The 24,218-nt window shown below is 37.7% G+C and overlaps 1 protein-coding gene across 1 annotated transcript in view; it reads right to left on the bottom strand.

Annotated features, from left to right (window-relative positions):
* Positions 1-5,892: 5,892 nt before the first annotated feature.
* NBEAL1 (neurobeachin like 1) overlaps positions 5,893-24,218 on the bottom strand; it is a 209,236-nt gene continuing 190,910 nt past the window's right edge. Inside the window, 7 exon segments of the mRNA XM_017884366.1 lie at positions 5,893-7,577; positions 11,445-11,580; positions 14,317-14,465; positions 16,588-16,749; positions 17,152-17,268; positions 21,753-21,847; positions 23,187-23,359. Coding sequence (XP_017739855.1) covers positions 7,476-7,577; positions 11,445-11,580; positions 14,317-14,465; positions 16,588-16,749; positions 17,152-17,268; positions 21,753-21,847; positions 23,187-23,359 — 934 coding nt within the window. The 3' untranslated portion in view covers positions 5,893-7,475.

Below are 24,218 nucleotides of genomic sequence, written 5' to 3' on the forward strand. Positions count from 1 at the left end.
CCAGGATGGTCTCGATCTCCTGACCTCGTGATCCGTCCGTCTCGGCCTCCCAAAGTGCTGGGATTACAGGCTTGAGCCACCGCGCCCGGCCAAAAGTAGTTTGTTTTTAATTGATAAATTTTTAAAAATCCCACCTAAACCCTAATTTTTCTTCATCTTACATTACAATGTTACATTGTAACAGCATTACAAGCAGCTAATAACTCTGTACACTGAAAAATAATTATAAATTAATTTAAATAATGAGACAGCCATTATATAGGTGGAAACACACATACACACAGACACACACACACGCCTCCACTAACAGTCAAGTTTGAAAAACGAATGGGTAATTTTTTAAATAACAAAATTGTGTTATTACTATTATTGTTATATTTGCAAACTATGTTTCCAGGGAAACATGAAAACCGTACCATGAAAAACAAATACTGAATTAGTAGCTTTCTATTTATTCCTTTCCTTCTGAATTTTCAGTTCATAAGATTATGGGCATTAAGACAAAGATAAATATTGTTATTGTTGAATGTGTCCTTTTACTTATCACTAAAGCCACTGGCTTTACAGGTCCAAATCCTGCAATGTGTTTAAAAATCCCTCACGTGTGACAAATGTCAATGAGATAACCACCAAAGGAAGGAGATGTGTCTGATGAATTACTATAATCAAATAAGAATCTGATAATACAGACACTATTAAATTTTTTTTTTTTTTTTTTTTTTTTTTAAATTGAGACAGTTTCGCTTTGTTGCCAAGGCGCCATCTCGGCTCACTGCAAGCTCCACCTCCCGGGTTCACGCCATTCTCCTGCCTCAGCCTCCCGAGTAGCTGGGACTACAGGCGCCCGCCACTGTGCCTGGCTAGTCTTTTTGTATTTTTAGTAGAGATGGGGTTTCACTGTGTTAGCCAAGATGACCTCCTGACCTTGTGATCCGCCCGCCTCGGCCTCCCAAAGTGCTGGGATTACAGGCATGAGCCATGGCGCCCGGCCTTAAATGAGATTTTTATGCAGAAGAAAATCAAGTAACTCCTATACTCTAGTTTGGCCTTACATTTCTTAACACAGAAAACAGAATTATTTCCTATTTGGAATTAAACATCTGTTAATGCTTTATTCTCTGTTATACCTATAAAAAATTAAAGATTATTTCTATACAGAAGCTGTACCTGCAAAAGTCATTGGAAGTATTAATTTATCCAATGCTTTTAATTTGGAAAATTCTATTGATTACAAGCTTGAAGGCTATAAGAGGTCTACTTTTATGTTTTAAATTTAGCATGTTAGTCATGTTTTTTATTCTTCAAAATGTTGCCTAATTCAAGTTTGCAAAACATTCACTGAAAGTCACCAGGAACTAATATTAAAAACAGATGTACTTTTCTGGAGGCAAATATTAGTTATAATTTTCAAATGTGAACAGTCTAAAGAGAGTTCATGATAAAAATAATTCAATTGAAAGGAAATTTGGTTGTTTTTGTGGCAGGCAAAACAAAGATAATAAAGCCATTCCAAGCAAATTTTAGACAAAATGTCTCTCAGGATAATGATTAAGCCAATTTTCAAATAAGTCTGAATATTGGATCTGGTTTATAAAGATAAATGGACAAATTTCTATACAGGAAAAAATTTTAAGATATAACATAATAATCCTGAGACATAATTTTTAAATACCAAGAATATCAAGTAAAGAGATTCAGGAAGTCCAAAGCAGTGCCTAGATATCTGTATATTTATAAACTCCATAGAGAAGTCTGATCTGCAATATCCACTAAGAACCACTGGCCTAGAAAATGCTGGACTTAAATTAAAAAAATATTTTTTTTTGGAGACAGGGTCTAACTCTGTCACCTAGGCTGAAGTGCAGTGGTGCAATCACAGCTTACTGCAGCCTTGATCTCTAGGCTCAAGCAATCCCCTCGCCTCAGCCTCCTGAGTAGCTAGGACTAAAGGTGCTTGCCACCACGCATGGCTAATTTTTTAATGTCTTGTAGAGGTGGGGGCCCACTATGTTGCCCAGGCTGGTCTTGCTCTAGGCTCAAGTGATCCTCCTGCCTCAGCCTCCCAAAGTGCTGGGATTATAGGAGTGAGCTACCATGCTTGGCCTAGATTTAAATTAAAGAAGGCAGGCTGTGGTCCACATTTTAAATCATATTAAAAATGATGAGTGATAACACTATATTGTTGCCTAATGTCATCAAGAAAAATACCACACGACTCTGATAAACACAGGAAAACTCTACATAGCAATGCTCTGGATGGAGTCAAGTTTAAAACAAATAATACGTTGAGTATATACAATATACTGATTCAGCAAAAAGTATTGAGAATGGATTTTGTCAAGAGTGATGAAAATGTTTAAGATTGCTCACTTATTGGGGAGAAACCGTTTCAGCTGATGAGAGGAACAATGCGTAGGATAAGCCATGAGTATGGCTGATGATGCAAACAAACAAACAAAAAGGAAACAAACAAACATGTTTCATTTCTTATATCCCAGTCAAAAACTGTATCCTAAAGATACATTCAAGAACCTGTTTCTAGAAGACAGGCTTAAATATATATATTTGAAAAGACCAATTTTACACACATATGCTCCCAACAGACATACCATAATATTACATATACTTATTTTAGATTATAATATTTATATTTAATATAGTCCTATGTAGACCCTTGCATCTTTTCAGTGGATGAAGGTGGTAAGATAATGCTACTCATATTTATAAATATATAAAAGGAGCTAAACTTCCTTAAGTTCTATTAACAAGATTTCCTCAGTGATTCTTTAGTAGTAATCATAAAATATACATATGAAAGGCAAAGGTCATATCTTCGTAGTCATTATTACATAAAAATCTGTATCCAAGTTAAGCAGTTTCCCTCTGACCCACTCTTTTCACAGCAAAATATAAAATGTCTCAGGTTAAGATTCAGCCTTCAAATCCTGAACTCTAAATTCGAGAGAATTTTTCTCTTATTCTTTTTCCAGAAGACATAAATGTTGATTTTCGAATACAAGTACTCCTGAAGGATATTTTTAATATGCCCTAAATAGAAAAAAAAAAGGAACCTATTGGTGTTTCCTTGCTAAGACAGAAATGACACTTGGTATTGTTTTCTTTACAAAGGCAGGATGCAGGCACTGTGACCCAAAAAAAAAGTATAACATATTTTATTTTGGTATTTAACCTTTCCTTAAATAATGACTGAGGCCTTCAAGGCTAAAAAGAAAGACAAAACAACTGCCAACTTTATGTTTATACAGTTTCCTGATTTGTATGCCTGATCTATTTTTTCACTTCTCTCTTCCAATTTTAATCTGAGTAATGTCCAGAATAACTGATTGAAAAACAGTTTTATGTAAAAAATATTTTTAATAAAGCTCCTTTTAATCTCTAACTGTGGCACAGCATTACATGTTTTGATACTTGATCCTCACTTTCCAAAGTAAAAATAATTACTGATCATTTAAAATCTCTCCCTATCGAAAGACCAAAGAAGCCGCGGTTGGGCGCAAGCCTGTAATGACCCTAGCACTTTGGGAGGCCGAAGACGGGCGGATCACGAGGTCAGGAGATCGAGACCCATCCTGGCTACACGGTGAAAACTGCCGTCCCTACTAAAAACTACAAAAAACTAGCGGGCGATGGTAGCTGCAGGACCCGTATAGCAGCTACTCGGGAGGCCTGAGGCGGAGAATGGCGCTGAACCGGAGACGGAGCTAGCAGTGAGCTGAGAATCCGCACAGCACTCCAGCCCAGGGTGAACAGAGCGAGACTCCGTCCTCAAAAAAAAAAAAAAAATAATAAATAAATAAAATAAATAAAAATAATAAATAGAATAAATCTTCCCTCATCCACCAGGATGCTGAGATTTTATTTTCGTCATCACCAGTATCAAAGAAACCAAAATCGCATATAAAATTTCTGCAAAGGTAACAGTTTTTTTTTCATGTTGTTTTTTGTTTTTTTGAGAACGGAGTCTCGCCCCTGTATGCCCAGGCTGAGTGCCAGTGGCACCATCTTGGCTTACTGCAACCTCTGCTCCGGGTTCAAGCGATTCTCCTGCCTCAGCTCCTGAGTAGCTGGGACTACAGGCGCCCACCACCAACACCTAGCTATATTTTTGTCTATTTTTAGTAGAGATGGGGTTTACAGGTCGGCCAGGCTGGTCTTGATCCTGACCTTGTGGATCCTCCCACCTCGGCCCTCCAAAGTGCTGCGGATTAATAGGCATGCAGCCACCACACACCGGCAATAAATGTACTTTCGTAAGAGCCAACTTGAAGATACTCAGTATTCACCAATTGAAATGTGTCCACCCTGTTGGCCCGGGCGGCGGTGGGCTCAAAGCCATGTAATACGCAGCACTGTTGGGAGGCCGAACGGGCGGATCACGAGGTCAGGAGATCGAGACCGTGGCTAACATGGTGAAAAACCCCGTCTCTACTAAAAAAAATACAAAAAAACTAGCCGGTGAGAGGTGGCGGGCCGCCTGTATCCCAGCTACTCGGGAGGCTGAGGGCAGGAGAATGGCGTGAACCCGGGAGGCGAGCTTGCATGAGACTGAGATCCGGCCCTGCATCCAGCCCCGGGCGACAGACAACGACTCCGTCTCAAAAAAAGAAAAAAAAAAAAAAAAAAAAAAAAAAAAAAGCATGTCCACCCTGTTAATTTCATTCTAATATTACTGTATCATGTTCTTCCTTATATAATATATAACTAATTTTCTATGGGTAACATCTAATATACCAGCAATCCTCAAAAGTACTTCTATCCAATTATTTATTAGTGGAGTTTTAATTCAGTAGGCTATACGCTTTAAATGAGTAATATATTATTCAGCTAATAGTTGTTTGCTATTTTGATAGATAGAAATTTAAGTTCCATTTCTCTAGACTGTTGCTAGTATTCTCAAATTTTTTCTCTAAATTCCACATTTTTTTTTTCCTTTGTCTTGGGACAAAGTCTTACTCTGCCGGCCCATGCTGCGAGTGCGTGGTGCAATCTCAGGTCACTGCAACTTCCACCTCCTGGGTTCAAGTGATTCTCCTGCGCTGCTCAGCCTTTCGATAGCTGGGACTACAGGAGCACGTGCCACCATGCTGGCTAATCTCTTTATATATTTAGAGTAGAGACGAGAGAGTTATCACTAATGTTGGCCAGGCTGGCTTTAAACTCCTGACCCTTGTGATTCACCTGACTCAGCTCCCAAATGGTGCTGGGATTTTGAGCAGACATGGAGGCCACCACCTGGGCCCACATAATTCTGGATTTTCACTTTTTAGGAAAAAGCAATAATGAAAAATAATTCCACTACCCTGTACAAAATCTATATTAGTCAGGTAGATATCATTTATTGTGAACAAAACTATTTTGTACTATAAAAGAAAAAAACGTGCTTATTTCTTCCATCTAAAAAGCAGCATAGTAAATGCATAAACTTAGGCATTTTTTTCTAATATCTAAGTTTTAGAAAACATATAAGCATCCAAATAATTTTCAAAATTCAGTATTGAAGCAACCTAAAATATAAAGAAGGCAATTTTTACTAAAACAAGGATAAATATGAAAATAAAACTTAGTAGGTTTGATTTAGGAAAAAGTTTCTTTAAAAATCAGAATTTGAAAAAACTAAAAATCAATCATGTTAGGTCTGACCGACTTGAAATGTCCTAAAAAACTGTAAGATAAAAAAAGATAGCCCACGGTGGTACCATGGGCCTGGATTGAAGACCTCCCATCCCCCACCCCCCAAAATAAAACAAATGATAAGGAAGGCCAAGATCTCATTTATGCTCATAATTATTGTATTGAACTTATTTGAGACTCTTTCAATACAAACTTCCTGAAGTCTTTAAGAAAAACACTTTGGACAATTTAACAATGTCTTATTTTAAAATTGTTGTAACCAGTTTATTTCAGAGTTTTTTATTTTTACCTAAAACGATAGGTATTTTTTCGTTAATAAAACAGAGGAATTTTTACTTATGTGGAAAGAAAATTCTTCTATAGCATTTTTATTAGTCCCTGACGCAAATCAAATCAAATCTACTCAAAAGTTTTCCCTAAACAGAATCCTTTATTTCTTAAATTTTTTTACTCACTCAAAAGATTATAAAGAAAAGGGCACTGGATACTGTGGTCAACAGGAAAGCGAAATTGCAAAGGAAAAATTTCTCTTAAAATTCAACTGAGAAGACAGTTGGATATAAGGACATCTATGATTTGTGGAACAAAAAATATTATTATTACTGGTCACAGATCCCTTTAAAGAAAGCCATGTAACCATTCCTTCCTGAAAATGCATTTAACATACAAAATCTCTGCACAGTTTCAGAGGGATTCACAAGTTCTCCCAAACACATGAAATCTCAGATTATTAACACTGGTAGTTGTAAAAGCTCTCTGACCCAACTCAAAAGATAACCTTACAAAAAATCTAAGTTTAACAATGTCTTTGAATTCCAAATTAATCAGACTTTTACTTTAAGATCTTAATAATCAAGCACAACTTAACATTTAACATTACATAATAAAATTAGCTATAATCATAAAACATGAAATAGAAAATTTTAAATTACTGTATATAAATGATTATTTTAAGTTATGCATATCTTTTCAATTCATTCATCAATCACACAGATATTCTAAGTGAAAATTCAACATATTTGGGTATTATTTGCTTGGTGAAGAAAGAGTCAAGAAATTTTGAACTTCGCAAATGTAAATTGTGTTGCAAATGCTACTTAAAAGACCCAACTGTCAAAATCACAATTAGCACTTTTGCTTAATTATATCATTAAGGAAATACATCTGTAAAATATATCTCTAGTTCCACTTTTTTCTACTCAATTTTTATTATTTAAGGACAATAATAGAATTCAGTAACTTCTCATTAGTAACATGCTAGTAGTAGTAGAATTAGCTAATGTACCAGTTTCAATATTCTTATTTTAGTCTCACCATGCAAACCTGTAACTTTTACTGAGTTTTGAAAATCCAAGTGTGCAACAGATACCTTTAAAATATTATCCCCAATCAGGAGTTCCACAAATAAATTGATATGTTTTCATTACAGTGGTCAGTAAATAGGAAAATGATTACTTAAGAATGTATTTAAAGCCATCTCTCTCAACTGTCCCATTATCTGTACTCTTTTATTAGAAAAATCTTAAATTTTATCATTTGGAATAACAAACAAATTAAACCTAATTTTCTCATTTTAGGTTTGTTTTAAAAATGGATACAATGACCTTTAGGAATGGGCCACTAAATCAAATCAAATGTATTTTCTCAAATACATCTTAGTATAGACCAATAATTAGTTTATATACCACAGCAAATTGTGGTTATCTGTAAATGATTTTCAGGGATAAAAGCCTCGCAACATTGCAGAGAGTTGAGAGATGTGGTTAAAGCGACAAAGCAATAAATCAGGTTTCAGTAACCATAACAGAAAAATGAAGTAACAGTCACTTGGAATCTTGAGTATTATATTCAGTTTCTCCAGCTGAAATCTGGCTGAGCCGCTTGCTTGATCCCCACAATTTTCGAGAAAGCTGACCTGAACGCATCTGTGTAAAGTAATCCAAAGAAATGAAGAATAAATATTAAGAAAAAAATTAAAATGATATATAAGACACTGATTTTGCAGAGTGAAAAGAAACAAATTGTTAGCAGAATTATTAACACTTTAAAGGTTATTAACAATAGAGAAAGACGGCCAGGTGTGGTGGCTCATGCCTGTAATCCCAGCACTTTGGGAGGCAGAGGCAGGTAGATCACTTGAGGCCAGGAGTTCGAGACCAGCCTGGCCAAAATGGCAATCTCCCCTCTCTACTGAAAATATAAAAATTAGCCCAGTATGGTGCATGGTGGCACACGCCTGTAATCCCAGCCACTTCGGAGGCTGAGGCATGAGAATTGCTTGAACCTGAGAGGCAGAGGTTGCAGTGAGCCGAGATCATGCCACTGCACTCTAGCCTGGGCATCACAGGGAGACTCTGTTTGTCTCTCTCTCATACATATACATACACACATAATAATAACAATAATAATAATGGAAGACTTTTACGCTTATTTTGTCTTGGGTCTAATGTCAATGTGTACATTTTAAACAATTAATAGCCCAGTTATGTCAAAATTACCAAATTCCTTTATTTTATAAATTATCAAAAATATGTATTACTTCATCAAAATCAGCTTCTCAAAACTATTATTTTAAATTTTAATTAATTTTTTATTTGTTTGAGGAGATGAGATCTCACTATATTGCCCAGGCTGGTGAAGTCCTGGGCTCAAGCAATCCTCCCACCTCAGTCTCCCAAAGTGCTGGGTTTACAGGTGTGAGCCACCACACCTGGCTCAAAATTATTCTTAATTTCGCTAACAAGACACACAGGTTGGCCGGGCGCAGTGGCTCAAGCCTGTAATCCCAGCACTTTGGGAGGCCGAGATGGGTGGATCACGAGGTCAGGAGATCAAGACCATCCTGGCTAACACGGTGAAACCCCGTCTCTACTAAAATACAAACAATTAGCCGGGCGAGTTGGCGGCGCCTGTAGTCCCAGCTACTCGGGAGGCTGAGGCAGGAGAATGGCGTGAACCCGGGAGGCGGAGCTTGCAGTGAGCTGAGATCCGGCCACAGCACTCCAGCCTGGGCGACAGAGCAAGACTCCATCTCAAAAAAAACAAAAAAAAAAACCACAAAAAACAAGACACACAGGTTTGGAGATTTTCTTTTCTTGAATTTGCAGTACTGTTAACGCCAATCATAAGTATAAGAAGAAAGTAAAATAAAGTTTTGATGAAAAGAAATTTTAAAATATTTTAAGACTTTCAAAAAATAATATTTAACAAGAGAATGATAAAAAGTAATGTAGAAAACAAGGAGAGCATAAGCCTCTTGAAGGCAGGAATTGCATTTCGTTCACCATTAAATTTGCATCACCTACCATCCTTCCCAGTGTGTAATAAATATTAACCAAATACTAATTAAATCAATGAATAAATAAATGTCCTTTAAAAGTGTTTATACATCCAGGTGGGGCAAAAAACCCCTATGGTTTGTTGCAATTACTTTCTCAAGTGCAATCTACTTTTTAATGGTGATTCCACCTTTTTTTTAGAGACAGGGTTTCACTCTGTTGCCCACACTGGAGTGCAGTGGTGCAATCTCAGCTCACTGCAACCTCTGCCTCCTGGGCTCAGGCAGTCCTCCCACCTTAGCCTCCTGAGCAGCTGAGACTACAGGAGCATACCATCATGCTCAGCTAATTTTTGTATTTTTAGTAGAGATAGGGTTTCAACATGTTGCCCAGGCTGGTCTCAAACTCCTGGCCTCAAGTGCTCCACCCACCTCAGCCTCCCAAAGTGCTGAGATTACAGGCGTGAGTCACCATGCCCGGCCTGCCACCTTTTTTAATGGTCACTTTTCTTTTTTTTTGAGATGGAGTCTCGCTCTGTTGCCAGGCTGGAGGTGCAGTGGCACGATCTCGGTTCACTGCAACCTGCACCTCCTGGGTTCAAGTGATTCTCCTGCCTCAGCTTCCCGAGTAGCTGGGACTACAGGCGTACACCACCACATCCAGCTAATTTTTTGTTGTTGCTGTTGTTTTTTGAGATGGAGTCTTGCTCTGTCACCAGACTGCAACCTCTGCCTTCCTGGTTCAAGCGATTCTCCTGCCTCAGCCTCCGCCTCCGGAGTAGCTGGGACTACAGGCACGCGCCACCATGCCCAGCTAATTTTTTTTTTTTTGTATTTTTAGTAGAGACAGGGTTTCACCATGTTGGCCAGGATGATCTTGATCTCTTGACCTCGTGATTCGCCCACCTCAGCCTCCCAAAGTGCTGAGACTATGGGAGTGAGCCACTGCGCCTGGCCCACACCCAGTTAATCTTTGTATTTTTAGTAGAGATGAGGTTTCACCATGTTGACGGAGATGGAGATGGTCAGGATGTCTTGACCTTGTGATCTGCCTGTCTCGGCCTTCCAAAGTGCTGGGATTACAGGCGTGAGCCACTGCACCTGGCCTAATGGTTGCTTTTCTAGGATATATTTATTGGAGTATAAAAGAGAAGCTTTATACAAAGTACTAGTGGCTTTGGCATGCTTGTTTTGCAGTTACATTTACAGATGTATTTTCTAAAGCCCTACTATCTTACCTGATTTTTACATATGATTTTCACTCTAATAGAATAACATAGAAAACTGGTACACAATTAAAAATATATATTAATCAAGATTTTGATGTTTTAGATAAAAATAGATCTTGAAATAGAAATATCTTTTCATAACTAAATATGGATCTAATTCATATTCTACACTGTAGTACAAAGTCTTGCTCTGTCACCCAGGCTGGAGTGCAGTGGCGTGATACCAGCTCACTGCAACCTCCAATTCCCAGATTCAAGTGATTCTCTTGCCTCAGCCTCCCGAGTAGCTGGGATTACTGGCGTATGCCACCACACCTGTCTAATTTTTATATTTTTAATAGAGATGGGGTTTCACGTTGGCCAGGGTGGTCTCGAACTCCTGACCTCAAATGATCCGCTTGCCTCGGCCCCCCAAAGTACAGGGATTACAGGCGTGAGCCACCGTAATAATTACAGGCGTGAGCCACAATAATATTAATTTAATGACACTGTTTTTGTTAAAATAATATGCTGGAAAAAAAGCATAATGACTAAAGAAATTTCAAATATTTATAAAACAGTTTTTTACGATCTTTAACAGGTTATTATAGCCACTGACTGTGTGACAGTAATTTCTTCCCCTGAAATAACCCCGACAGATCCCATATTGTTAGATTTCTCAGAAAATACCAACAGTGACTTAAAAAAATTATAATGCTTAATTTAACTATGTAATAACATGATTTGGAAGAATCAGTAAGTTACTAGAGTATAACTATAGTTTTCCTAAGAGCAAGAGTTAGATTTATGATACCTGAATATTTAATAATTGATAAATCATTAGCAAGTAAATTTAACTATAGGAAACTCACTGAGAATAAGCACACTATATGGGGATATTTGTAGTTACAAATAAAAAATGATGCTTTTACAAAAGAATGACATATAGTTATGATGAGTATTTGTTAAAGTAGTTTTATTGTTTGAGCCTATATTTCATTCTTTTGTAAAGGCTCTTATGTATTGAAAATCTAAGTCGTGGTCTTAGATCTAGATTTGGAAGAAATGAATTTTCTTATTCCTATAGAGTGGTAGATAGAATTGCCAAAGATGGGCTTTCAATAATAATATAAACATCACTTTTGAATAATAACTTTATCCTCTTTTTATTTACTGCCTTTTGAAAAATCAAATTTGGTTTTAATTTGTTTATCCCTAATGGTGACTTTCTCAATCAGTTGGAATGAAGGAGAACCAAAGTAATCCCCAACAGCATGAGAAATGAAATTACTGATGCTAGGTTTTACCTCAGCAGGCTTGCCAACACCCACTACAATCAATTTGCCGTCTTCTAAACCTACAAGAATATGGCTGCATTCTTTGGTTACATAAACACAATGGATAGGCAGTCGCATGGCTAATGGGTTGATGCTGAGATTCAAACTAGAAGAGAAATAAAAATACAGACAAAATTACATGGATTTATAATGAATTCACAGAATTTTATATCTGGAAAATAAATTAATGCTCATCTAGTTCGGGATTCTAATTTTACAGATGTGGGAACTTGTGTCCAGAAAGTCTAAGTGACTCACACAAGGGCCTGTATTTATAGCATTACTTAAAAACACTTGATAAACAGATCTTTTCTCTATTGTTGACGTCTATTTTTCTTCTAAACATATATAATCAAACATCAATAAAGCAACCATGAACCTAAAATATAAACATTTTCTTGACTTTCTAGAGAATCTTACTCTTTTTTCAATTTTCCAACCCATTCTATTATTACTTCAGTTTTTACATCTTATTATTACATTCATCATTTATCTAAGGTAAATAGTCTTTACGTTCCCTTTAGAGAGATTAGAGGGAAGGTGAGAGACAAAGTAAGGAACACAACAGTTAGACAGGATTTTATATGGATACTAACTAGATTCTTATCCTTAGTGTTGTTCCTAAAACAGATAGAAATAAAGCTCCTGTACCAGTCACTGTTCTCTGAGCCTCAGACTCTCAGTGGGCATTTGTTCTAGTCTTGCTCTGATCTTATCCCTGAAATGCAGCACAGCACACACCATGTTCATTGCTGTTCCTATGTCTTTGTGCTTTATTTCCTCACATATTGACTACCTCCATCTCCAAAAGAAGGCCCTCCCTGTCTTTTCATGTCCATTTAATTCCTACTAATCCTTCATCAAGACTCCTCTGACTACTCAGATCCGTGCTAATCCTTAATGTCTTTAAAACTTCTTGTACATGTAACTGGGACCATATAATTTAGCTCTTAAACTGTTCACAACAGTACACAAATATTGATATTTCCCCAACTAGTCTTTTTTTTGAGACGGAGTCTTGCTGTGTCACCCAGGCTGGAGTGCAGTGGCGCAATCTCGGCTCACTGCAAGCTCCGCCTCCCGGGTTCATGCCATGCTCCTGGCTCAGCCTCCCGAGTAGCTGGGACTACAGGCGCCCGCCACCTCGCCCGGCTAGTTTTTTGTATTTTAGTAGAGACGGGGTTTCACCATGTTAGGCAGGATGGTCTCGATCTCCTGACCTCGTGATCCGCCCGTCTCGGCCTCCCAAAGTTCTGGGATTACAGGCTTGAGCCACCGCGCCCGGCCTAATTTAGCTCTTAAACTGTTCACAACAGTACACAAATATTGATATTTCCCCAACTAGTCTTTTTTTTGAGACGGAGTCTTGCTGTGTCACCCAGGCTGGAGTGCAGTGGTGCCATCTCAGTCACTGCAACCTCCGCCTCCTGAGTTCAAGTGATTCTCCTGCCTCAGGCTCCTGAGTATCTGGGACTACAGGTGCCTGCCACTACATCCTGCTAATTTTTGTACTTTTAATAGAGATGGGGTTTCACTATGTCGGCCAGGCTGGTCTTGAACTCCTGACTTCAAACGATCCACCCACCTCAGCCTCCCAAAGTGCTGCGATTATAGGCGTGAGCCACCACACCCAGCCTCCAATTAGTCTTAAACCCCTTAAAAACCATTATTATGAGTAAGCATCACAGCACCTAGGCACTCTCATGCTTATCGCCTTGTTGATTCATAAGTGAGAGGTGGATAAGAAGCCCAGAAATCTCGGGCCAGGTGCAGTGGCCCATGCCTGTAATCCCAGCACTTTGGGAAGGCTGAGGTGGTTGGATCACTTGAGGTCAGGAGTTTGAGACCAGCCTGGCCAACAAGATGGAACCCTGTCTCTACTAAAAATACAAAAATTAGCTGGGCATGGTGGTATGCACCTATATTCCCAGCTAATGTGGAGGCTGAGGCAGGAGAATCACTTGAACCTGAGGCAGAGGTTGCAGTGAGCCAATATCATGCCACTGCACTCCAGCCTGGGTGACAGAGCAAGACTCAGTCTCAAAAAACAAAACAAAACAAAACAAAAACACATATCCACTACTCCAGTATCTCTCTCCTTCACTAGATTGAATGAAAACAGATCCCTCTACCAATTTTATACACACACATGCATAAATATGTTAAATATACTCTAGTTTAGTTTACTACAATTAAAAAACTTTATAAAAATTCAAACCATTATTTGGACAAATTTCCAAATCCATAATTCAGACTTGGTACTATAAACATTTTTTTCTAGCTCTACATATTTAAAACTTTTCTTTTGAGACAGGGTCTTGCTCTGTTGTCCAGGCTGGAGTGCAGTGCTATGATCACAGCTTACTGCAGCCGTGACCTGGGCTCAAGCAATCCTCCCACCTCAGCCTCCCGAGTAGCTGGGAACACAGGCACATGCCACCATGCTCAGCTAATTTTTAAAGCTTTTATTTTTAGTAGAGATGAGGTCTTGCTATGTGCCCAGGTTGGTCTTAAACTCCTGGGCTCAAGCATTCCTCCCTCTTTGATCTCCTAAAGTGCTGGGATTATAGGCAGGAGCCACTATGCCCCGCCTAAAAAATTTTTTAATTGTGGTAAAATATATATAATGTAAAATTTTCTATATAATAAAAAATGTATATATATACTTCATTTATGAGTCCAGGAACACTTTAGCTTCTCCAATTTTTTATACTCGCTAAAAGACAAATTTTGTAATAAATGATAAACCAAAAGATTAAAAATCTTAGATCCTGATTTTCACTCTAGACTAGAAGTACGCCACCTTTTCATAAGTGATACTTCTTTGGTTTTTATTACTTACCTGTGGAGATCTCTTATAGACAGGAATCCTTGTAAGCTGCCTGTGACAATGTGTTCTCCAATTATACATATATCTGATACTTGTTCCTTCAGGATTTGAGACCCTAGATACTTGCCATTTATAGAAAACAGATGTAATGCATTCTTATCCTGCAAAGAATTAAGGAAAATTTAACAATTTCAAATAAAACCTGAGTTTTTATATTACCAGTTAAAACTCTGACTATAACAGAATAATTATTTGGTTTAAAATTCTGGGATAAAAATATGGCTATATTTAAAGACCAAGTGTGTAGACAATATTATTAAAGTTATTTCAAATCAGATTGCCAAGTAAATATTAAAAGAGAAATCTCACTCTCTCCGAAGAATTAAAATCTCATTCAGCCCTCCTCAAAACCCTACATTCTTAAAACAAAAGAAAAGAATTCTTTTTCTTTTGAGATGGAGTCTCGCTCTGTCGACCAGGCTGCAATGCAGTGGCGCAATCTTGGCTCACTGGAAGCTCTGCCTCCCAGGTTCACACCATTCTCCTAACTCAGCCTCCTGAGTAGCTGGGACTACAGGTGCCCAACACCATGCCCGACTCATTTATTTTTTTTTTATTTTTAGTAGAGATAGGGTTTCACTGTTTAATCAGGATGGTCTCGATCTCCTGACCTCGCGATCTGCCTGCCTCGGCCTCCCAAAGTGCTGGGATTACAGGTATGGGCCACCATGCCTGGCCTTTTTTTTCTTTTCTTTTTTTTTTTTTGAGATGGAGTCTCGCTCTGTTGCCCAGGCTGGAGTGCACTGGCATAATCTCGGCTCACTGCAACGTCTGCTTCCCGGGTTCAAGCAATTCTCCTGTCTCAGCCTCCCTAGTTACTGGGACTACAGGCATGCGCCACCATGCCCAGCCAATTTTTGTATTTTTAGAAGAGATGGGGGTTTCACCATGTTGGCCAGGCTGGTCTGGAACTCCTGACCTCAGATGATCCACCAGCCTCAGCCTCCCAAAGTGCCAGGATTACAGGTGTGAGCCACCACTCCCGGCCCCCAAAAATTCCTAATATTGAAAAAGCTTAGGCTGGGCATGGTGGCTCATGTCTGTAATCCCAGTGCTTTGGGAGTCGAAAGCAGGAGGATCGCTTGAGTCCAGAGGTTTGAGACCAGCCTAGGCAACATAGGGAGACCTTGTCTCTACCAAAAATTAAAAAAAACTAGCCAGGTGTGGTAGCACATGCCAGTAGTCCCAGCTACTGAGGGGGCTGAGGTGGAAGGATGAGTTAAGCCCAGGAGTTTGAGGCCAAAGTGAGCTATAATTGTATCACTGACTGTGCCACTGCACTCCAGCCTGGGCAACACAGCGAGATTCTCGTCTCCAAAAAAAAAAAAAAATAGGCCAGGCGTGGTGGCTCACGCGTTATCCCAGCACTTTGGGAGGCCGAGGCGGGTGAATCACAAGGTCAGGAGATCGAGACCATCCTGGCTAACACAATGAAACCCCGTCTCTACTATAAATACAAAAAATTAGCCAGGTGTACCTGATGTAAATGACGAGTTGATGGGTGCTGACGAGTTGATGGGTGCAGCACACCAACATGGCACAAGTATACATACGTAACAAACCTGCACGTTATGCACATGTACCCTAGAACTTAAAGTATAATAATAAAAAAAAAAATTAGCCAGGTGTGGTGGTGGGCCCCTGTACTGTAGTCCCAGCTACTCGGGAGGCTGAGGCAGGAGAGTGGCATGAACCCAGGAGGCAGAGCTTCCAGTGAGCCAAGATAGCGCCACTGCACTCCTGCCTGGGTGACAGAGCAAGACTCCGTCTCAAAAAAAAAAATATATATATATACACACACACACACACACCCATACACACACATATACACATATATTAATTAAATAAATAGTGATGTCACTGAAAGGAAACAAACACAAAATTGAGGGCTTGTTTATTTATATCCTGCCTTATGCAAAAGGAATTTCAGTTGGCTATCATTTCCAATTTCCACTTAAGCTTAAAAAATCCTACATAATCAGAAATTATTCTGAAATCATATATTATACAAGTCAATAAAAATCCCAATAATAAAATACTAATGTGAGGCTACGATTGTGGTAGAAGTCCATCTAATGTTAAGAAACAAACAACTGAATGATGAAAGAAAACATCCTTTTAAAATATGGTGTTCTTTCCTTCTTCAATAAACCTCCTCTATAATGTGGGGAAGGAAAGATACGCTATTGGGAGTCTACCTCTATTGCATAAAAGGTCATATACCTTGAGGGTGGTCTTTTCTTCAATGCTGGAGTAGATAACAATATGTCCTTCCCAAGATATAGCCAAATTAGGAATGGTCAGGAACAGAGAACTTTCACAAGGTGGTCGTAAAGTCCTCATGTACTGACCTTTCTGAATGGTATGTATAATCACCGTTCCATCCTACACACAGAATATATCAGAAAATGAAAAGACAAAGAAAAACAACAGCAAAAAGGAATAAAAGTAGAGTGGGCCAGATAAAGAAATGTGGGAAAGGAACCAAGAACATGATTATTCCATCAAGGATATATGCACCTTAGGAAAAATTCCAACTTCGAAATTTCAAATAGTATTTTATTTCCTAGAATGCCCTCTTCCCTTAAATAATAAAATGAATAAAATCCCAAAATGGCATTCAGTTTTTTATTTTGCAAGGTCTATTTTACTTTTGCAAAGTACTATACAAATATGGTATAACATTTCTATACTTTTATCAATTCCTCTGAAAAACATTTTAGTTATAAATGTTGGTAATAAATTTGTAGATAAATTGATAAGTATTTCTTAAAGGTGAAATCTTACCCTTGATCCCGACACTGCCATGTCTAGCTCAGTGCTGATGCCGACACTCAATACCTCATCGGTGTGTCCATAAAGAATCTGAAAAGGTTTAGATGCTAAGCCCATAGGAACACCTCCCTAATAATAAAAGAGAAAAGCAAAGGTAAAGGTGGTTTCTTGTTTCCTGTTTTTCATAAGGTTTATATTGCATTTAAACCTTCTAATCACAAACTAACATTGCAACTAGTTACAACCACTGAGTCTATTCATAATAGTACTCATGCTTACATTTCTACTTGGATTTCTGAATTATTCTCCATCTCAAAAACTTTAAGCTCAAAACCTTAACATAAATTGTTGCAGTGTTGACAGTCTTGGATTAATTTTTCCAAGTATGTTATTTCTCCTTTTAATCTACAGATTTATTCTTCCTTAACTTCAAATAAACTTTTTGTGTTGTAACTCTGAATAACTATTTTTTTGAGACAGGGTCTCATTCTGTTGTCCAGGATGGAGTACAGTGGCATGAACATGGTTCATTGTAGCCTCGACCTCCTGGACTCAAGTGATCCTCCCACCTTAGCCTCCCTGAGTAGCTGGGACCACAGGAATGTACCACCATGCCTGGCTAATTTTTAAAATTTTTTTGTAGAGATGAGGGTCTTGCCATGTTGCCCAGGCTAGTCTTGAACTCCGGGACTCAAGCAATCCTTCCGCCTCAGCCTCCCAAGGTGCTGGGATTACAGGCATGAGCCACCATGCCTGGCTGAATAATGTTTCCATTTATTGGGATCGCTGCTTCAGGGACATCAATTTTCTTCATGCTGACTGTCTTTGATTTTTATAGCTATCATTCTTTCTCTAACTGCTTTAAAGTTACTTTTTTATTGGCATTCATTTTGATTACATCTTTTTTTTCCATGCTACTAATTTCATTTGCAGCCACATCAAATCTCTTCCTTGCAGTTTCTGCTTTAGGTTTGTTTGCATTTGTAATGGTATTTTTTTATAGGTCTTGGCTGCAGCCCTTTGAAAAAACATTTGTGGGTACAGAGTAGGTATATATATTTACGGGGCATGTAATGGTATTGGTTTTAATCTCAGCTTGATTCTTCTGCAACCTTCGTTTTCATCTTATAATGTTATTTTATCATTTCATCTTTAATCTTCCATTTTATTGAACTGCCATTCTTATGTTTTCCTAATAACACAATTGTATTGCAAAAATTGCTCTCTGAGTCATCTTCCAGAAGAAAGACTCTTTCTTCATGTCTTTAGCATGCTTTGTCTTTAGCATACACATTTGTATGTTATTTGTTTTATTTGAATAGTTGCTATTTGTATTTGTGATTATCCTAGACAACTCTGCCCAGACCTTCTACCTGTTCCATGCGGCATGCATTAATTCCCCTTGACACTCTGCTACCTGTGACACATTTGTCTTCCCTTGTGAGTATCAGTCTGAGTGCTTAGTGCACTATATTTAACTTTTAAAACTCAGGTAATTCCTTATGGAAGTAATTCCAGTTCTAGAGAAAGAGGAGCCCTTCCTAAATTTATTTGGTAAAGACTGCATATCCCCATACTAAACATGATAAAGACAGAACAAAAATATCTATTTTACTTAAGAGTAGAGAAATCATTAAAGTACTAGCTAATAAGATACATCAGTAAAGTGTAATAACAATATACCATAAATTATGTGGGTTTATTATAAAAATTCAAGGATGGTTCAAACCTAGGAAATTTCTCAACATACATAATACATTACATCAAGAAAAGGTAAAAGAAAAACTATAAATAAGATAAATGGGGAAAAACAGCTGTAAAGAACATTATTGGAAATACAAAATTAGAACATGGACTGTGGATTAGCTAATGGTATTTTATAAATGTTAAGCATTCTGATTTTGGTAACTTCGCTGGGTTTATGTACAAGATTGTCTTTGTTCTTAGAAAATACACACTGACCTATTTAGGGGTATAGGCATATGATATCTCCAACATTTAAATGGTTAAAAAAAATAAGATGTTGTAAGAGGGAGATACTAAAAGAGACTGCTAAGACACATGATACACAATATACTACTTTTGCAAATTTTTTACAAGTTTGAAATTTCATTAAAACTATAAAGTTACCAAAAGAAAAAAATAATGGCAGTGTTTTCACTTTAATGTGAAAAACACAACTAGTGAAACCTAACAGCAAACACTATACTAAATGGTAACATTGGGAAGGCATTTTTATCAAAATTAGATAAAGGCGGGGATGCTCACTATAATTCTGCTTACCTTATTGTATTAGCTAATAATGTAATATGGTAAGAAAATGAAATAATTAGTATATTAGAAAAGATAAAGCAAATCACTTTTATTTTCAGATCACATGATTGTATTATCTACCTTATCTTATTTTCAGGAAATCCAAGAAATACTAATAACCATGAGAGTTGATAAGAGGATTTGGCAAAGTAATTGGATATAAGAAAATTGTACAGAAATCAGTCAAATCACTATATAGCTTTTCTTTATATTAACAATAATCAGAAACGAAAATGATTTTTAAAACCCCACTAAAAATAGTAATAGAAAACATGATAATTTGAAGTAAGTATCACAAGGTATAGGATCTAAATGAAAAGAAAGAAATTTTATCAAAGGACATAAAAAGGACCTGAAACAAACATGGAAAGACACTTCCTATTTCTGTAAATAAATAACTATAAAAATATACCAAATTATCAGGAGGCCAAGGTAGGCAGATCGTTTGAGCCCAGGAGTTCGAGACCATCCTGGGTAACATGGCAGAGACAATCATTTTGTCTCACTAAAAATACAAAAACCAGCCAGGCGTGGTGGTGCATGCCTGGAGTCCCAGCTACTTGGGAGGCTGAGAAGTGAGGGTTGCTTGAGCCTGGGAGGTCAAGCCTGCAATGAGCCATGATTGTGCCACTGCACTCCAGCATGGATGACAGAGTGAGACCCTACCTCAAAAACAAACAAACAAAAAACAAAACAAAATCCCAAACCAAATTAACACATAAATTGAATACAATTTCAGTAAGACTAAAATGGAGTTGTTTTTTTTTTTTTAAAAAAAGAGGGTATGGGGCCGGACGCAGTGGCTCACGCCTGTAATCCCAGTGCTTTGGGAGGTCGAGGCAGGAGGATCATGAGGTCAAGAGTTTGAGACCGTCCTGGCCAACATAGTGAAACCCTGTCTCTACTAAAAATACAAAAATTAGTTGGGCGTGGTAGTGTGCGCTTGTAGTCCCAGCTACTGGGGAGACTGAGGCAGGAGAATCGCTTGAACCCAGGAGGTGGAGGCTGCAGTGAGCCAAGGTCGCGCCACTGCACTCTAGCAGGACGCGTGACAGAGCAAGACTCTGTCTCAAAAAAACAAACAAAACAAAACAAAAAACAAAAGAGGGTATGGTTAAAGCTTAAGTTCATACGTAAGAATAAATACCTATATAAGACTAGCTGAGACCATTACACTTTAAGTGTAATGCTTTCTATTCAGAAGTAAACAAAGCCTTATCCAATATAGATAAATAAGTTATCAATAATTTAAAGATTGTAATATAAGAAATAAAACAAAAAAAATTAGAAGAAAACAAATTTTTTTTTGAGATAGGATCTTGCTCAGTCACCCAGGCTGGAGTGTAGTGGCAGGATCTCGGCTCACTGCAGCCTCTGTTTCCCTGGCTCAATCAATCAATAAATTAAAGATTATAATATTTCTTTATTTCCCATCTCAGCCTCCCACGTATTATAGCTAGGACTACAGGCATGTCCCACCACGCTCAGCTAGGTTTTTTAAATGGAAGAAAATTTCTAGATACCTTTTATAAATTTGGAGTGGGAGAGAGCCTGTTAAGACAATGTAGAAAACATAGAAGCTGGCCGGTCGCAGTGGCTCACGCCTACAATCCCAGCACTTTGGGGGGCTGAGGCAGGCGGATCACTGAAGGTCGGGAGTTTGAGACCAGCCTGGCCAACATGGTGAAACCCCATTTCTGCTAAAAATACAAAAAAAAGAAAAAAGAAAAAGTAAAAAAAGCCAGGTGTGGTGGCATGTGCCTGTAATCCCAGCTACATGGGAGGCTGAGGCAGGAGAATTGCTTGAACTCGGGAAGTGGAGGCTACAGTGAGCTGAGATCATGCCATTGCACTTCGGCCTGTGTGACAGAGCAAGACTCCATCTCAAAAAAAGAAAAAAAAGAAAACAGAAGTTATTTAACAAAAACGATACTTCCTGGACCCATATTATTATAAGAATGCAATCAGGTTGATGAAAACCATAAATCTATAATTTCTAGTAGTCCCACAAGAAAGAAAGTAAAATGTTACTATGCTAAAAGACAATAAAAATAATTACTGTTTTCCTGGGAGAGGTAAGAAGGAAGAATCTTTGGAAAGCAATAGGGAATAAGGTAATGAATCAGACAGTAAACCTAGGAAAAAATGTGGTGACTTGGATAGGACAAAATGTGGGTAAAAAGAATACAAAGGAGCTCAGTCACTGCCAGAAAACAATTCGAGGTCCTAGTAGAACATTTTGCTAGTATTTTCAGGGTGAATCTCTGATCTAAATCAAGAACATTTAAATGTGTGACTACCTGTTGTGTTATTTGCCATATCATACATGTAGTATCTCTGGAACCAGAAATCAAATGTATTCCACAGTAATCTGTAGCTAAGCAAGTCACAATATCTGTAAGAAAAGGAATGAAATAAAATGAAATGCCTCATTTTGCTAAAATAGAACTTTAAGAGCAATTTTTGTTAATGTTCAAACTATTCCTAAATCAGTTATGCCAACAGGGAGGAATGTAGGCATGGTACTGGAAAAGCACTGGGGAAGAGAGCCATAGGAAAGCAGCAGAATCAAAATCACCTCGGAGAGCTTTCTCTGAAATCACCCTTCTCTGAGCATGAGAAGTAGACATGCGGTGTGGGGAATGACCACCACAATCTTGGGAGGAGGTTAGATAGTTTGAGATAGACCCCCAGTTAATTTTCATATGCTTCTTTGCCTTCTCATCCCCATTCACCTTCTACTGCCATTGGGAACTGTAATCCTATAGAATATATGTCCTTGGAAAAACTGCACGTACTATACTATAAATTCACGATACAAATATATTTTTCCTAAACTGTGAACAGCAGCTGAGGTAAGTGATATCTTATGGATTGACTGTCTACAGAATAGCAGCAGCACAGGTTAGCGTGGCTCAAGCCTGTAATCACAGCCTTTTGGAGGCTCCGAGATTGGGGTCAGGATCACGCTGTAGTCAGTGGAGATCGAGACAATCCTTGGCTAACCGGGTTGAAAACTCCCTGTCTCTACTAAAAAAAACAAAAAAAACTAGCTGGGCGAGGTGGCGGTCTCCGCCTATAGTCCCCAGCTATCCCGGTGAGCCTGAGGTTCAGGAGAATGGCGTTTGAAGCTTGGGAGGTCATAGCTTGCAGTGAGCTGAGATCCGGCCACTGCCTCTCGCAGCCCGGCGACAGAGCAAGACTTCTCCGTCTCAAAAAGAAAAAAAAAAAAAAAAAAAATAGAATTAGCAGCAGACTCCATTTTCCTTCCCTAACAGGTTTATTAGAAAAAAATCTACTCAATGTTTTATTCTTATATTAAAGATTGATACACTAAGAAGTAGCAGATTAAAACTACATTCAACAATTTTATCACTCTCATGTTTAACTGTTAACATAGTAAGAGGGCAGTTGATGTCTTATTTAATGACAGCAGATTTTGTTACCATTTTGTCTTAAAATTCTTACTTTTATCATTCATTAAAAAAAAAAAAAAACTTAGCCTAACATTTCCAGATGATATGAAGCTGTTATTTAATTTATACGGTGCTTTATTATACCCAAAATACATGAGGCACTCCTATAGAAAGCATATATTTATAATCTTACACAATAAAAAAGTTCACTAGGCTTAAAAGGTAAAATTTAATGCTCTTTACGAGGAGCATGTACTACTTTTACAGTTAAGAAAAAAATAAAATTTTGAGTGTTTTGGAAAAAAAGCTAATGCTTACCCATATGCCGGATGATGTGTGAGATAATTTTGCCTTTTGTAAGTGACATCACTTGAATGCTATTATCCCAGTATCCAGCGCTGAAGAGCAACTTTGCATCATGTGATACTACAAATAGCTTAGAAGTGACTTCTAGCCCGGGAGCAAAAGGACCATTCATACTGCGTTGAGTTCTGTAAACACAATTAAGTATCAGACTGTTCCTTAAAAGATCACTTACACTGATATGAACTGTTCTTTTTAAACCTCTCTAAAAAAGAAATAAAAAATTAGTCCCAAATGTCCTATTTGAAATGTCTATTAATAAACGATAGACTTTCAGAAAATACGTTACCTCACTGTAATATTTTTCATAAAATAAGAATATACACAACAATCTCAAGTGCTAAGCAAAAAAAGTTGAGATCAGTGAAAGTATGAAAAATGCTTAAATCTTGGATTTCAAAGACAATTTAATAAAATTGGCAATTTTGTAAATGGCAGCCTTAAAGTTTAAAGTCTAGTAAAAAACTAGACAGGATATGCCAGGACTAGGAATATCAGAAATAAACTTAAACCAGGGATGTCCTACACAAGGTGATGCATAGGAGATAAATCAGGCAGATAAGTGTGTATTTAACAACACTTAGGATGACTGTTCTCCATTTGAACCAAAGCAAGCATGCTGGTTTTGTCAGCTTCCAAGTGCAATACCTGTGAGCTTAGCCAATCCAGATTCTTCAGAAAGACAAGTGATTGCAACTCAGTGTGTATATAGAAAATGAGGGCTAATTCTCATACTCTAGCTATAAAACTTTATTGTTCAATATTAATTTGCTGAGAATATGCTTCTTACAAAACATAACAGTACTATGTGGGATAAGAAAGAAAACAAGACATTTTCCCTAATCTCATGAAGTTGTATTCTAGTTGAGGAAGACAAAGATACAATAATAATTACATCATTTTAAATAGTTTTCAAATATATGGTGTAATTTGATCCTCAACAAAGAGTGTGATTTTTTTTTTTTTTTTTTTTTGAGATGGAGTCTT

This window comes from Rhinopithecus bieti, unplaced genomic scaffold (assembly GCF_001698545.2).
Source record: "Rhinopithecus bieti isolate Rb0 unplaced genomic scaffold, ASM169854v2 scaffold_14229, whole genome shotgun sequence".
Classification (NCBI taxonomy): Eukaryota; Metazoa; Chordata; class Mammalia; order Primates; family Cercopithecidae; genus Rhinopithecus; species Rhinopithecus bieti.